This window comes from Sapajus apella, unplaced genomic scaffold (assembly GCF_009761245.1).
Source record: "Sapajus apella isolate SASKATOON/1434 unplaced genomic scaffold, GSC_monkey_1.0 scaffold308, whole genome shotgun sequence".
Lineage (NCBI taxonomy): Eukaryota > Metazoa > Chordata > Mammalia > Primates > Cebidae > Sapajus > Sapajus apella.
Window position 1 is genome coordinate 126,062 of NW_022437248.1, and position 14,878 is coordinate 140,939.

At 42.8% G+C, this 14,878-nt stretch overlaps 1 protein-coding gene across 2 annotated transcripts in view; it reads left to right on the forward strand.

Annotated features, from left to right (window-relative positions):
• The window catches only part of LOC116545612 (paired amphipathic helix protein Sin3a-like), a 45,872-nt gene that overhangs the window by 20,389 nt on the left and 10,605 nt on the right, over positions 1–14,878 (forward strand). For both annotated transcript variants that reach the window (XM_032272141.1, XM_032272142.1), the window contains exon 3: positions 4,952–5,107. In XM_032272141.1, coding sequence (XP_032128032.1) covers positions 4,952–5,107 — 156 coding nt within the window. The remainder of the gene's footprint in view (positions 1–4,951; positions 5,108–14,878) is intronic.

The following is a 14,878-nucleotide window of genomic DNA, read 5'->3' on the forward strand; positions in this document are numbered from 1 at the left end:
TTTTTACTTTATTTACTGTGTTAAGCTTATTTAGGCATAAATATACATATTTTATATATATATCCATATATATATGTAAGTATCTATGCCTAAATAAGCTTAACACAGTAAATAAAATAAAAATATATTACTTTGTTATATAATTATATATATGTATATAATTGTTAGCTTATTTTCTTTTTATAACTTTGATATTTATCCCTGCCTCAGGTATGCTATCCTATCTTGACCAGGTGAAACCAATTTGGTAGTCAGCCTCAGGTCTACAATGATTTCCTTGACATCATGAAGAAATGTAAATTTCAGAAGTAAAAGACATATGTGATTGTACTGAAGCTTTATAACTGGCATGTTGATTTTGGAAGGAAGAGGATATAGCTGATTTACCGGAAGATAAAGGATTCTCCTTTTTGGGGCTGAATTCTTGAAATTGTGCGTTTGTTTTGTGCATTCCTTTATTAGTGGAAATTACGGCCATTAGACTTTTTTGTCCCTATTGGGTAAATTTTTCTTAACTAAATTTTGTCCAGTGCTTTGTCCCAATCAGGGAAGTAACACTGGTAGTGATTTATGCTACTTGGTTTTTTGTTTTTTGAGATAGAGTCTTGCTCTGTCACCAGGCTGGAGTGCAGTGGCGCGATCTCGGCTCACTGCAACCTTCGCCTCCTGTGTTCAATCGATTCTTATACCTCAGCCTCCTGAGTAGCTGGGACTACAGGCACGCGCCACCACACCCGGCTAATTTTTTTGTATTTTTAGTAGAGACGGGGTTTCATCATGTTCGCCAGGATGGTCTCGATCTCTTGATCTTGTGATCCGCCCGCATCCGCCTCCCAAAGTGCTGGGATTACAGGCGTGAGCTACCACGCCCGACCTCTACTTGGTTTTTGAATTGGTTTAGATACTGTTAATATTCAGGCATGGTACCTGTTGTAAGAGTGTAACATCTGAACCATGTTATGCCTGCTGAAATGATGTATACTGGTATAGCAATGATTAGATCTTATTTGGGATTTGTAGCTTTTTATATGTATTCTTTTTATATATATTGTCTGAGTGTCTGCTTGGTAGGATTATTACTATAAATGTATATTCTCTTGAAAATTTTGACCATTAAAAAAATCAGCTAGGCATGGTGGCGGGTGCCTGTAATCTCAGCTACTTGGGAGGCTGAGGCAGGAGAATTGCTTGAACCCAGGAGGTGGAGGCTGCAGTGAGCCGACATCATGCCACTGCACTCCAGCCTGGGTGACTGAATGAGACTCTGTCTCAAATTAAAATAAAAATTGTGGCCAGGTATCTTGGAGTCTAAAGCTAAATGGCTTTGGAATTTTAGAGTTCCTTGTGTGTTAATTTTATAATGTTTAGATTGTTTATCTGTTTTCCTGTTAGAGAAAATCTAGTAGAAAGTGAAATTTTGGCCGAGTGAGGTGGCTCATACCTATAATCCCAGCACATTTGGAGGGTGAGATGGGCAGATCACCTGAGGTCAGGAGTTTGAGACCAGCCTGGCCAACATGGTGAAACTCCATCTCTACTAAAAATACAAAATGAACCAGGTATGGTGGCACATGCCTGTAATCCCAGCTACTCAGAAGGCTGAGGCAGGAGGATCACTTGAACTTGGGAGGCAGAGGTTGCAGTGAGCCAAAATCACACCACTGCACTCCAGCCTGGGCAATAGAGTGAGACTCCATCTCAAAAAAACAAAAAAACAAAAGTGAATCTTTCCCTTGTCAGGGTGTTTGTCAAGCTTGCATTCCACCACTTTTCCTTTTGTTTTTTTATCAGCATCTACACTTCAGGAGTGATTAGTCATGTCTCCTAGCTACTCAAAGACCTCCTAAACTGATAATGGGATTCAACACCTTCTTGCCCCCTGGCTACAAAATTGAGGTGCCAACCAATGACATGGTGAATGTGACAACTCCTGGCCAGGTTCATCTGATTCCCACCCCTGGCATCCAGCCCAAGCCTCAGCCACCACCCCAACATCCTTCCCAGCCTTTAGCCCAATCAACCCCAGCTCCTGCCCAGCCAGCGCCTCAGCCCCCACCTGCCAAAGTCAGCAAGGTGAGCACTTGGAAAATACTGCGTCAATGTGAATGCATCCATAGAAAGCACCTTCCTTTGATATTTCCCCTTTATGTAAGACTTAGATACTGAGACACAAGGTTACAAAGATTCATCAGAGAAAATGCAGTAGCTGCTTATGGTTCTCATTTACACACCATTTATTTAGATATTTATTTAAATCAACACAGCAACAACTTTCAAGGCCTTTCTGTTTACAGTTTCTGCTTATAAAACCATGAATATCCCGACAGGTGGTGACTCAACCATCATCTTACCATAGTCAAGTTGTGCTACTGCCCATATGATTATCATTTTATGAAAGTTATTTCACTTACCAGATTACAGTGAGCTAAGCAGAAGATTTAATGAGGAATGACGATGATGAAGATGGATGTTCTTCGTCTAGAGCCACGCTGTCTGAGAACAGCAGCCACTGTTTAAATTTAAACATAGGACTATTTAAATTTAAATAAATTCAGTTTTTCAGGTGCACTAGCTTTCAAGTGCTCAGTAGCTACATGTGGCTAGGTGGCTATGTAAGACAGTACAAATAAAGGACATTTTCATCACCTCAGTCATACAGGACAGAGCTGGTGTAGAAGACTTTTATGTGGAGCTCCTACAATAATTGAGATGTTGTCTTTTTTTGACATCAAAAGATGAGGTAGAATGAGATTTTTTTCTATTTGTAGTGGTTGAGCTATTAAGCTTAAACATTGCATATGAAAATGCTTCCCTATAATTGGAGATGGCTTCATTTTTAAGGTTTTATTTAGACAATACGAGACAGATATTTGTATCAGCATGTTTGAACCCTCTACAACTCCCACTGCTGCCCAGTATGATTCGTGTTGGACTAAAATGACCTGGCCTGAGTGATATAAGTTGACACATTTTTTCTCTTTAGTTTGAACTTTCTCTGTCTCAGCTCATCTATGCACCTGAGGAGAATAAATACTTTTTTTCTTCTTAGCCTTCCAAACTACAAGCACATACTCCAGCCAGTCTGCAGACTCCCCAGCTTCCACCATATGCATCCCCACGTTCTCCACTGGTCCAGCCCCACACACCAGTGACTGTCTTGTTGGGAACAGCCCTGTCCTTGCAGAACAATCAACCTATGGAGTTTAATCATGCCATCAACTATTTTAATAAGATCAAGAACAGTTTCCATGGCCAACCAAACATCTACAACGCGTTCCTGGAGATTTTGCAAACATAGCAGGTAAGAGGAGTGCCTATTTAGCCTGTCTAACCAGGCTACCCCCTTAGGGCATCTAGTCCAAGAACAACTTAAGTCACCAGTATTGTGTCCATTATTCTTACTGGAAATTAACCAGTTGGAAACTATCATGCATGTTTATAAAGCCAGTTTTTTGGGCTTTTTGTTTGTTTGTTTTTGAAACAGAGCTTCGCAGTGTTGCCCAGGCTGGAGTGCAGTGGCACGATCTTGGCTCACTGCATCCTCTGCCTCCAAGGTTCAAGGGATTCTCCTTCCTCAGCCTCCCAAGTAAGTGGGATTACAGGCACCTGCCACCACGCCCAGCTAATTTTTTATATTTTTAGTAGAGACGGAGTTTCACTATGTTGGCCAGGCTGGTCTTGAACTCCTGACCTTCTGATTTGTCCTCAGCCTCCTGAAGTGCTGGAATTACAGGTGTGAACCACCGTGCCCAGCCTGTAAAGCCAGTTTTATTTGCCTGACTTGATTGCCCTGTAACACTCAGTCAGGATTTTTTTTTTTTTTTTTGAGAGTTTCACTCTTTATTTCTAGCCTGGAGTGACATGGCATGATGGCGGCTCACTACAGCCCCTACCTCGGGTTCAAGTGATTATTGTATTTTAGGAGGGAAACGGCATTTCAACATGTTGGACAGGCCAGTCTCAAACTCCTGACTTCAGGTGATCCTCCCACCCTGGCCTCCCAAAGTGCTGGGATTACAGGTGTCAACCACCATGCCCAACCTCAGTCAGGATTTTTAAAGTCACTACCCCACAAAATGAAGCCCTATTTTAGGTTGTGATTTATATAGTCTAGTTAATCTACAGAAGGAGGACAGATTTCTTGAAGGTTTTGTCAGTTGGTAGGGGGTGGTCCCCTGGGCATTAATATTTACTGCCCTGGTTTGGGCATGGTGGCTCACCCCTGTAATCCCAGCACTTTTGGAGTCTGAGGCAAGTTTACTCCATCCTGGGCAACAAGAGTGAAACTCCATCCCTCCAGAAATTTACTGCCCTAGGTTTTTTTTTTTTTATAGAGATGAGGTTTCACCATGTTGGTCAGGCTGGTCTCGAACTCCTGACCTCATGATCCACCTGCCTCGGCCTCCCAAAGTGCTGGAATTACAGGCGTGAGCCACCGCGCCCGGCCTTACTGCTCTAGTTTCAAAAGGAATTGTCATCCACCATCTTCCACTTTCTTTTTCAACTTGAAAGTCTGCACTCAAAATGGGTGCGAAGAATATAGACTCTCTTCTTACATACAGCTTAAGTAGGTAACAGTGATTCCAAAAAGTACAGAGATGAATGACTCAGAACAGTAGCCCTTTAACATGATCTCTTTTCATTTGCAGTTCCTTGGAAAGAGCAGAGAAATGCCAAGGCAGCTGGAGGAAACTACACTTCAGCGTTGATGGAGCAGGAGGTGTATGCCCAGTGGCTCGTCTCTTTAAAAACCAGGAAGATTTGTTGGCAGAATTTGGACAGTTCCTACCAGATGCCAGCAGCTCCACGGTCCGTTTTATTGAGAAGAATTACACTATTTAAGATTATCATCTTAGCTAAATTAGAAAACTGCGCTCAGAAGGGGACTTCTCCTAAGTGATATTTATGTGCTTTGATAAGAGCATTAACCTCTTTGATGTATCTTAATCAGCTTTTAAGCAAAACAACTGCTAAGAACGTTGATTCTGGGAGAAATGATCATGGGGGCACTGTCAAGAAGCCCCAACTGAACAACAGGCTGCAAAGGCCTAGCCAGAATGGCTGCCAGATACACAGACACCCTACAGAAACCACCCCTTCAGTGAAGGTGAGAATGGGCAGCAGCTGCTCATGTTGACATTCGCAAGCCATTCCAGTGGACAGGTACTCTAGAGGTGGTCTTGTGTTCTTAAGTGTGTTAACGGTTGGGTTAGTATGTGTCACAGACACTCAGTGCAAAGGTTATCTGGCTTTGCGAAAGAGTATTAGAATAACATTGATCGCTTGGATTACTGTACTTTTTCGAGTTTTTTATTATCTCTCTCCTTTGCAATGGGCTGTAATTTCTTTATTGTTTTGGTTGCTACTAGGAACTTCCAAGACTTAATTTTTTTTCCCTTTTTTTCTTTTTGAGATGGAGTCTCACTCCATTGCCCAGTGTGGAGTGCAGTGGTGTGATCTCAGCTCACTACAACCTCTGCCTCCCAGGTTCAAGCAATTCTCCTGCCTTGGTCTCCCTAGTAGTTGGAACCACAGGCACGTGCCAGCATTCTCAGCTAATTTTTTTTTATTGAGATGGAGTTTTGCTCTTGTTTGCCCAGGCTGGAGTGCAATGGCACGATCTTGGCTCACCATAACCTCCGCCTCCAGGGTTGAAGCGATTCTGCTGCCTCAGCCTCCCGAGCAGCTGGGATTACAGACATACGCCACCATGCCTGGCTAATTTTGTATTTTTAGTAGAGATGGGGTTTCTTCATGTTGGTCAGGCTGGTTTCCAACTCTCAACCTCAGGTGATCCGTCTCAGCCTCCCAAAGTGCTGGGATTATGGGTGTGAGCCTCTGCGCCCAGCCTAATTTTTGTATTTTTAATAAAGATGGGTTTTTGCCATGTTGTCCAGGCTGGTCTTGAACTCCTGACCTCAGATGATCCACCCACCTCGGCCTCCCAAAATGCTGGGATTACAAGTGTGAGCCACCATGCCTGACCCCTTCTTCTTATTTGATCCTTTAAATCTGTCTTGTGTTAAGAAAGAAGATTCTTGAGCTTGAGAATTATTGCAGAAATCAGTGATCTCTTAGGTCTTCTTGTGAGTAGAGTGCACATGCTTTGTGAGATCTCTTTGGTCTAGAAGCCTGTCCTGCTCAAAATTCTTTGTTGAGTTACCAGATGTTATCCGTATCGTGTTAATCTGTAAGGCAGGACCTTTGGACTGTAGCAGAGGAAGTCTTAAACTCCAGCTAGTAATCCATTACATGATGTTTTCTGTTATAGTAACACCGGTGGTCTGCCTTCTTGCTTGCTTGAAAACTGCTTGCTCCCTTCTTTGACGTGATACAGCTGTGATAGGGAGAGGTCTAGTTGTATGTATTGAATATTGAATTTTTCAGTGAATTTTAAAGCAGTATGTAAGAGATAGATGTGTCTGCAGAATTAAGTAATAACAAAAAGTTGTGAAATTTCTAATAGTAAGAGGTGACTGATGAATAGTAAGTGACTAACTTCAAGGTCTGACATATTAGGTGTTACTGACACTTTTGATGTATCCTTTTCATTAGTGTTTGTAATGGTTTCTTCTTTTGAAATCAAGTTGGACATAATAGTGGTTTCTCTTTTCTTCACTTCAGTAAAGAGAATTAGTTATATGGGTAGCAAGAATCAGCTCAGTAGATATACTCCATGCTTGGATTTTTTTTTTTTTTTTGGGACGGAGTCTCGCCCTGTCACTCAGGCTGCAATGCAGTGATGCAATATCAGCTCACTGCAATCTCCTCCTCCCGTGTTCAAGCTATTCTCCTGCCTCAGCCTCCCAAGCAGCTGGGACTACAGGTGCATGCCAGTACACCTGACTAATTTTTTTTTGTATTTTTAGTGGAAATGAATTTCACCATCTTGGCCAGGCTGGTCTCAAACTACTGACCTCAAGTGACCCACCTGCCTTGGCCTCCCAAAGTGCTGGGATTATAAGCATGAGCCACTGCGCCTGGCCTAGGGACTTTATTTTGAAGTAGTTAGGAAGGGAAGAGTGGAGTGAATAGATGAGGTGGTAGAGGGCCCCATAACACCTATATCAGGAGGGTGACCACTGAAAGTGGCAAAATCCCCAGTGTGTTTATGTGTCTAGTTACATTATCATTATCCAAAAGGGAAGTCCGGTTTGTCTAAAGAGTTCAGTAAGAATTTAAATGGTTACCCACAGTTATAACACTGAACTCCTTACCGTGTGATAGTCACTGCCTTTTTTATTACTGGATGTGGAACAAGGCTATTAAATATCTAAGTATTTAAATATATTTAAATATTTCAAGTTAAACCAGTAATCTCTCAAGACAGAGTGGTCTTTTGGGATTGTTTTGATGGTTATTGTTTGTTCATGATGGATCTTAGCAATTCAGGAAAGTTCAGGGAAAAGTATCAGTAAAGTCATCTTCTCCTGTTAGGTTTCTCTGGTCTGAGATCAGTAGTCCTAAGCAAAGCTCACACTGGTGGTGATGGTGGTGGAGGTAATAACTACCATTTATCCACCTTAATCCTGTGGTTCTTCTGTGCCAGGTATTGTGCTAAATACTTGATGTGGATTGTGCCATTTCATCCAGAAACAAGCTTGTGAGAATAATAGGTGCTGTTATCCCTATTTTACTGATAAAGAAACAGTCTTATGTAGCTAGTAGGGCAGAACCGACATGCGGATCCAAGGAGTTTGACTCCCTACCTTATTCTTCTAACCACTGCTTTATTCTATTCTGATTTGGGTATTGAGCATTCCCTTCTTTGTCTTCCTCTTCAGCTTGATGTAGTTTTAGAGATGAATCTGTCAACAATTCGGGTTCTGGAAGCAATACAGAAGCTTTCCCACTTGTCTGCTGAGAAACAAGCCAAATTTTGCCTGGACAACACCCTTGGGGGCACATCAGAAGTCACCCAGAGAAAAGCACTCTAGAGGAGATATGCTGATAAGCAGCTGACATCATGGATGGTCTGAGAAAGAATCCCTCCATTGCTGTTCCAACTGTTCTTAAAAGGTACCTGAGCGAATGTGTCCTTGGTGCTCTGGTGTACTTCACTACTGCGTCAGTGTCTCATATATAAATAAGGCTCTCATTTCCAACCTGGTTGTCCCATGAGACCTCTCTTTTTCCCCAGCCCTGGTTGTTGAAATTCAGTTGCAGAATGGAACTTCATTTTGGGGTTCTGTGTAACCAGTATTAGAGAACAGATCTTGTAAGTTCGTGGTGGAAGGCTTTGTGTGTGTGTTTGAGAGGAGTATTTTTAAGTATGGAAAATAAAAGGTAATTATCACTCGTGTTCCTGCTGATCAGGACTAACTGTTGTTAACATCTTTTTTTTATTTTTTATTTTCTAGACAGGGTTTCACTCTTTCATCCAGGCTGGAATGCAGTAGCGTGAACACAGCTCACTGCAGCCTCAACTTCCCAGGCTCAGGTGATCCTCCCACCTCAGCCTCCTGAATAGCTGGGACTGCAGGTATGCGCCACCACACACCCAGCTAATTTTTTTTTCTTTTTTTTTTCTTGTTTTACAGAGACGAGGTCTTGCTATGTTTCCCAGGCTGGCCTCTAACTTCCTGGGCTCAAGCAGTCCTCCTGTCTTGGCCTCTCAAAAGTGCTGGGATTACAGGCACAAGCCACACTGTGCCCAGCCCTATGTCATTCTTGACCACACTGTGAATCCTTTGCTAGGAGCTTGGTTCTCTGTCAGTATCAACTGGTAAAAATTAATTATTTTTTTCCCATTTATTTATTTTATTGCATTTTAGGCTTTGGGGTACATGTGAAGAACATGCAAAATTTTTGCATAGGTACACACGTGGCAGTGTGATTTGCTGCCTTCCTCCCCATCACCTACATCTGGCATTTCTCCCCTTGCTATCTCTCCCCAGCTCCCTAAAAATTAATTCTTGTTGGCTGCATGGTTCACAAATAACCAGATTTTATTTGTCCTCGCTCATCTTCCCCTCAAGAGCCGGCACAAATTGATGATTTCTTTTTCCCTGTAGCATTTAATTTCTGGCTTTTGAGAGGTAGGTTATTCTTCAGTTTTAGTGCTGTATTTTTTTTTTTTTTTTGGTTTAGTCTGTTCTCTTCTGAGTTATTAGAATCAGTTCTGATCAGAACTTTCCAGATTTATCCAGAGGAACATTGCTTTGCAAGTTGTCTACTGCTATGTTTCCATTAGCATTGTGAATGTTTTGCCAAGTCCTACAGCAAATAAATATGTTTAACTTTATTTTTGCTGGCAAAAGAAGAGAACTGTTTTTTTTTTTTCTTTTTTTTTGAGACACAGTCTCACTCCGTCACCAGGTGCCAGGCTGGAGTGCAGTGGCGTGACCTCAGCTCACCGTACCCTCTGCCTCGCGGGTTCAAGCAATTCTCCTGCCTCAGCCTCCCAAGTAGCTGGGACTACAGGCGCACACCACCACACCCAGCTAATTTTTTTGTATTTTTAGTAGTGACGGGGTTTTGCCATGTTGGCCAGGATGGTCTCTATCTCTTGACCTCATGGTCCACCCGCCTCAGCCTCCCAAAGTGCTGGGATTACAGGCGTGAGCCACCATGCCTGGCCTGAAGAGAACTCTTTTCATCAAGGAATACTTACTTACATCTCGAAGGTCTTCCTTGGAATGCTATTTGATAAATAACTGTCCTAGGTAAGTTATTTGACTTTAAAATAAATCATTTCTCCAAAATAAGTCTTGGATGAGTAATTTCCTCATGTAACAGCTCAAGACAGGTTCGATAACATTTATCCCAAGTTGCCAGTAATTTTGACAGACCTAATATAGCTTTAACTTTTCTTGAAATAAAGTAAACCTGGCAGATTTCTTTGTTCTAAACCCTCTGAATTCCCATGTGTTGTTTCCATCTCTTCCCACTTCTCTAGGTTAAAGATGCAAGAGGAAGAATGGCGAGAGGCTCAGAGAGGCTTCAGCAAAGTACGGTGAGAACAAAATGAGAAACACTACTTGGAGTCTCTGGACCACCAGTGGATCAACTTTACGCAGAGTGACACGAAGTCCTGAGGCCTAAGAGCTTACTTAATGAGATTGAGAGTGTCTGTGACTAGGTGAGCTAGGGTGTTCTCCATCTGTGAGAGGACTCTCGTCTACGTTTAGCACAGTTTTGATTTCTGTAAATTACCTTTGTTGAATGAAGGTGAGACCCTCTAAGACCTGTTGATTCTTGCTTCGTAGCTGCCATAGGCTTTTCTATTCCTCATTCTACCATTTTAAATCTAAACTTCGCCTTTATCCGTAGGCTTTTCGACCAGTTTCTTAGTTTACTCTCCTGGTTTCAGCTTATACCTCCGAGCGCCTGCATTTTCCTCTTCTCCCACTGCCTGTTTCCCTCAAACAATACCTTGTATTCATGTAGTCCCATCTCTCCCTACTACAGCTTCAAAAATTGTCATCAACCACCAAACTCTTTGTAATCCTTGTTTATTCAGCATGCCTGCCGGGACTATAAATAGTTCTAGGAGCTAGGATCAGAGACGCAGGAGAAATCAATCCTGGTTTCTGCGGGCCCAGTTTTAGGAGACGGATAGAAACCAGTGCAATTGGGAATTCCTGGAGTGGGGTGATCCTGAATTTTAAAAACAGTAAAATGAACTCTTGTGTAAACTTAATCAGGCCGGGCACAGTGGCTCATGCTTGTAATCCCAGCACTTTGGGAGACTGAGGTGTGTGTATCACCTGAGGTCAGGAGTTCAAGAGTAGCCTGGCCAACATTACAAAACCCCAACTCTTCTAAAAATACAAAATTAGCTGGGTGTGGTAGTGTGCACCTGTAGTTCCAGCTACTCAGGAGGCTGAGAAGGGAGAATCACTTGAAGCCAGAAGGCAGAGGTTGCAGTGAGCCGAGATCGTGCCACTGCACTCCAACCTGGGTGACAGAGGGAGACTCCATCTCAAAATAAATAAATTGAATAAATAAACTTAATCATCCATATTTTGCTGATGTTACTTTGTCATCCTCTGTAACCCCACCCCAGAAATAAAGTAAGTCCCAGACCTCATATCATAGCTTCTATATAAATACTAATTCAGAATTTTGAAAGATGGTCCTGCTGTGCTCAGTGACTCACACCTGTAATCCCATCACTTTGGGAAGCCAAGGTGAGCAGATCACTTGAGGCCAGGAATTCAAAACCATCCTGGCCGACATGGTGAAACCTCATCTCAACTAAATCATACAAAAATCAGCCAGACGTGGTGGCGCATATCTGTAATCCCAGCTGCTAAGGAGTCTGAAGCATAAGGATGGCTGGAATCCAGGAGGCAGAGGTTACAGCAGTGAGCCAAGATTGCTCCACTGTACTCCAATCTGGGCGACAGAGTGAGACTCTGTTAAAAAAAAAAAAAAAAAAAGAACGGTCCGAATTCTGTCCCACTCTCCATGTAAGTCATCAGTGTGTAGAAGGTACCTGTATATTGACATCAAACCACGTCTCTGTCATTACCTATTTGTTTCTGCAAGAGAGACAAAAATTATTGTTACGATCTTAAGTTTTGTTTTTGCTTTTTTGTTTTGAGGCAGAGTCTTCCTCTGTTGCCAAGGCTGGAGTGCAGTGGCACAATCTTGGCTCACTGCAACCTTGCCTCACAGGTTCAAGTGATTTTAGCATTCAAAATAGCTGGGATTACAGGCATGCACCACCATGTTCAGCTAATTTCGGCATTTTTAGTATAGACAGGGTTTCACCATGTTGGCCAGGCTTACCTCAAACTTTTGACCTCAAGTGATTGCCCTTCTCAGCCTCCCAAAGTGCTGGGATTATAGGTGTGAGCCAGCTCCAGGTCCTAAGTTTTTGATTAGAAAAATATAGACACTCTGGTGGATAATGGGGTGTACAGCTGTTGTGGTCCTGTAGGCATGTTGTTGCTGTAGACATCTCATAGAATACTTTTGTGTCTCTGTCCCATCATAGCAAGAGCAGGCTACGGAGGAGAATACAGGCGTTTCTGTTGGACCCCACCTTTTATATACTGGAAGATGCTTCTGCTCTGATTATCCACCACGTGAAGAGGCAGACAAGCATTCAGAAGGAGGAAATGTATAAGATAAAGCAAATCATGCATCATTTTATTCCAGTATGCTCTTTGCCCGGAGAGGTAATCTCTCGGATGTGGAGGAAGAGGAAGAAGAAGGGATGGATGTAGATGAAGCCACAGGGGCAGCTGAGCAGCACAATGGTGTTGGGGACTGTCCCCCTAAGTCCAGATTACAGTTTAGTAACACAGCAGCTCAAAAATTAAGAGGAATGGATGAAGTATACAACCTCTTCTATGTTAATAACAACTGGTGTATTTTTTTTTTTTTTTTTTTGAGACGGAGTTTCACTCTTGTTACCCAGGCTGGAGTGCAATGGCGCGATCTCGGCTCACCACAACCTCCGCCTCCTGGGTTCAGGCAATTCTCCTGCCTCAGCCTCCTGAGTAGCTGGGATTACAGGCACGCACCACCATGCCCTGCTAATTTTTTGTATTTTTAGTAGAGACGGGGTTTCACCATGTTGACCAGGATGGTCTCGATCTCTTGACCTCGTGATCCACCCGCCTCGGCCTCCCAAAGTGCTGGGATTACAGGCTTGAGCCACCGCGCCCAGCCCTACTGGTGTATTGTTATACGACTGCACTGGATTCTCTGCCTGAAGCTGCTGCGGATTTGTTCCCAAGCTGAATGGCAAATTGAAGAAAACTGTGAGAGAGGATGCATGGGAAGTGCAGGGCATAAAGAGACAGGAGTGACAGCCCTGCCATTTAACTATGTCTCTAAACCTAGTGAGTGCTTAGACCTCTGATTTACAGAGGATGTGTGAGGTTGAGGACCTCAGAGCTACCTAGACTCGGGACTGCTTCTTTTATTAACGGAGCACGGGCCCTAGAGTCTGTGTAGGGTTCAGATCTTGGCTCTGCCATTCACTGGTTGTGCTACCTTAGTTAAACTCTCTGAACCTGTTTATCTGAAAAACGGAGGTTCTAGTTGCCTTGTGGTATTGCTTTGTGCAAAGTATCCTACGCAGGGCTTAGGTCATGCATGTCTGGTCAGTGATTGGTAGTGTGGACACACCAGGGAAAGGGATATCATAGTTAATTTCTCAAATGGCAGATTTCCGAGTTACTGCAAGCTGTTTCAAAGTACAGATAGAAACTAAAATGTCACAGTCCATTTCCATCCATGACAACATAAATTCCTAGTGCTTAAAACAGATTCTCATATGTTTGGGCAGGACTTCTGTTTAACCAGTGGGGTTTATGGCTTCTTTCTGATACTCAGAAATGATTTATGGAAAGGGGACTGGAATTCAAAAGGTGATGTGAGACGTGGAGAACAGGCAGAACAGGGATAAGAATGTAGAGCTCACCCAAAGAAGTATAAATCGTTCTATAAAGACACATGCACATGAATGTTCATTGCAGCCCTGTGTACAATAGCAAAGACCTGGAACCAACCCAAATGCCCATCAATGATAGACTGGGCAAAGAAAACGTGGCACATATACACCATGGAATACTACGCAGCCGTAAAAAACGATGAGTTCATGTCCTTTGTAGGGACTTGGATGAATCTGGAAACCATCATTCTCAGCAAACTGACACAAGAACAGAAAATCAAACACGACATGTTCTCACTCATAGGTGGGTGTTGAACAACGAGAACACATGGACTTGGGGAGAGGAACATCACACACTGGGGGCAGTTGAGGGGGTAGAGGAGGGACAGTGGAGGATGGGGAGGAGGGGAGGGTGGGGAGGGAAAACATGGGGAGAAATGCCAGATACACTATGCACCTAAAGTAAAATAAATTTTTTAAAAAGTCATTAAAAAAGAATGTAGAACTCAGGAAGAGGGCATAAGTGAGGGCTCAGGACCCTGTCATGTGCTTTGTGTACTTTTGTGCTGCCTGCTTCCAGTTCGCTTCATAAATTAAGTACTTGAGCTGTGAGCCAAAGCTTTTTCATGAAGCATTTCTTCTGGGCTGCTAAGGAAATTGCCAGTCTGAGGAGTGTATCTTTTTTTTTTTAAGTGTTGCTGAGATAGGAAGCCCAGATATGGCCCTAGCCTTCTATCTGTTGAAGAGCTAATGACACTGGAAATTAATTCTAAAAGCTTTTATCTGGGCTAGTCCTAGCTTGAGAGAGACAAACTTTAGACCTCATTGTGATGATTCCATCTATTTGGGCAGAAATTAGAAATAAAATGGCCTGTTCCTGGCTTGACCACTGACTTAACCTGGTTTGAGGCTTACATAATGTCGTCTTGTGTGATAATGCCAACGCTCACACTTACAGCTTGTTTGGACACGTCTGTGGTTTGGACCCAAAGCTTCACTCTGGCAAAAAGGCAGTTTTCATAGCAGTGGTATATTTTGGAGTCTATAGCCCATACCTATTTTATGGGCCTGAGCAATGTGATGCTTTGTGATGAAAGTCAAGCCAGTTGCTTATTTTAAACAGTAATTATCCTGTTTTGCTGGTCTTTAATGAATTTGTCACACTTCACATACATGGTGACAACTCAGTTTTGCTCCTAGCCTCTTTTCCCCAGCACAAGCATGACTAGTAAGTAACTAGTCAATGACAGATAGTTGGTTTTGTAACTTTTTTCATTTTAGTCAACTTTTCATTGAAGTGCAGTATACAAGCCGGGTACAGTGGCTCACACTTGTAATCCCAGCACTTTGGGAGGCCAAGGCAAGAGGACCACTTGAGGCCAGGAGTTTGAGAGCAGCCTGGTTAATAAGTGAGGCCCCATCTCTACCAAAAAAATAAAAGTACTATATATATATATGGAGTATTGCTTATACTAAGTCGCACAGTTCTGATTTGGATGCCTATATATATATATATATATAGGCATC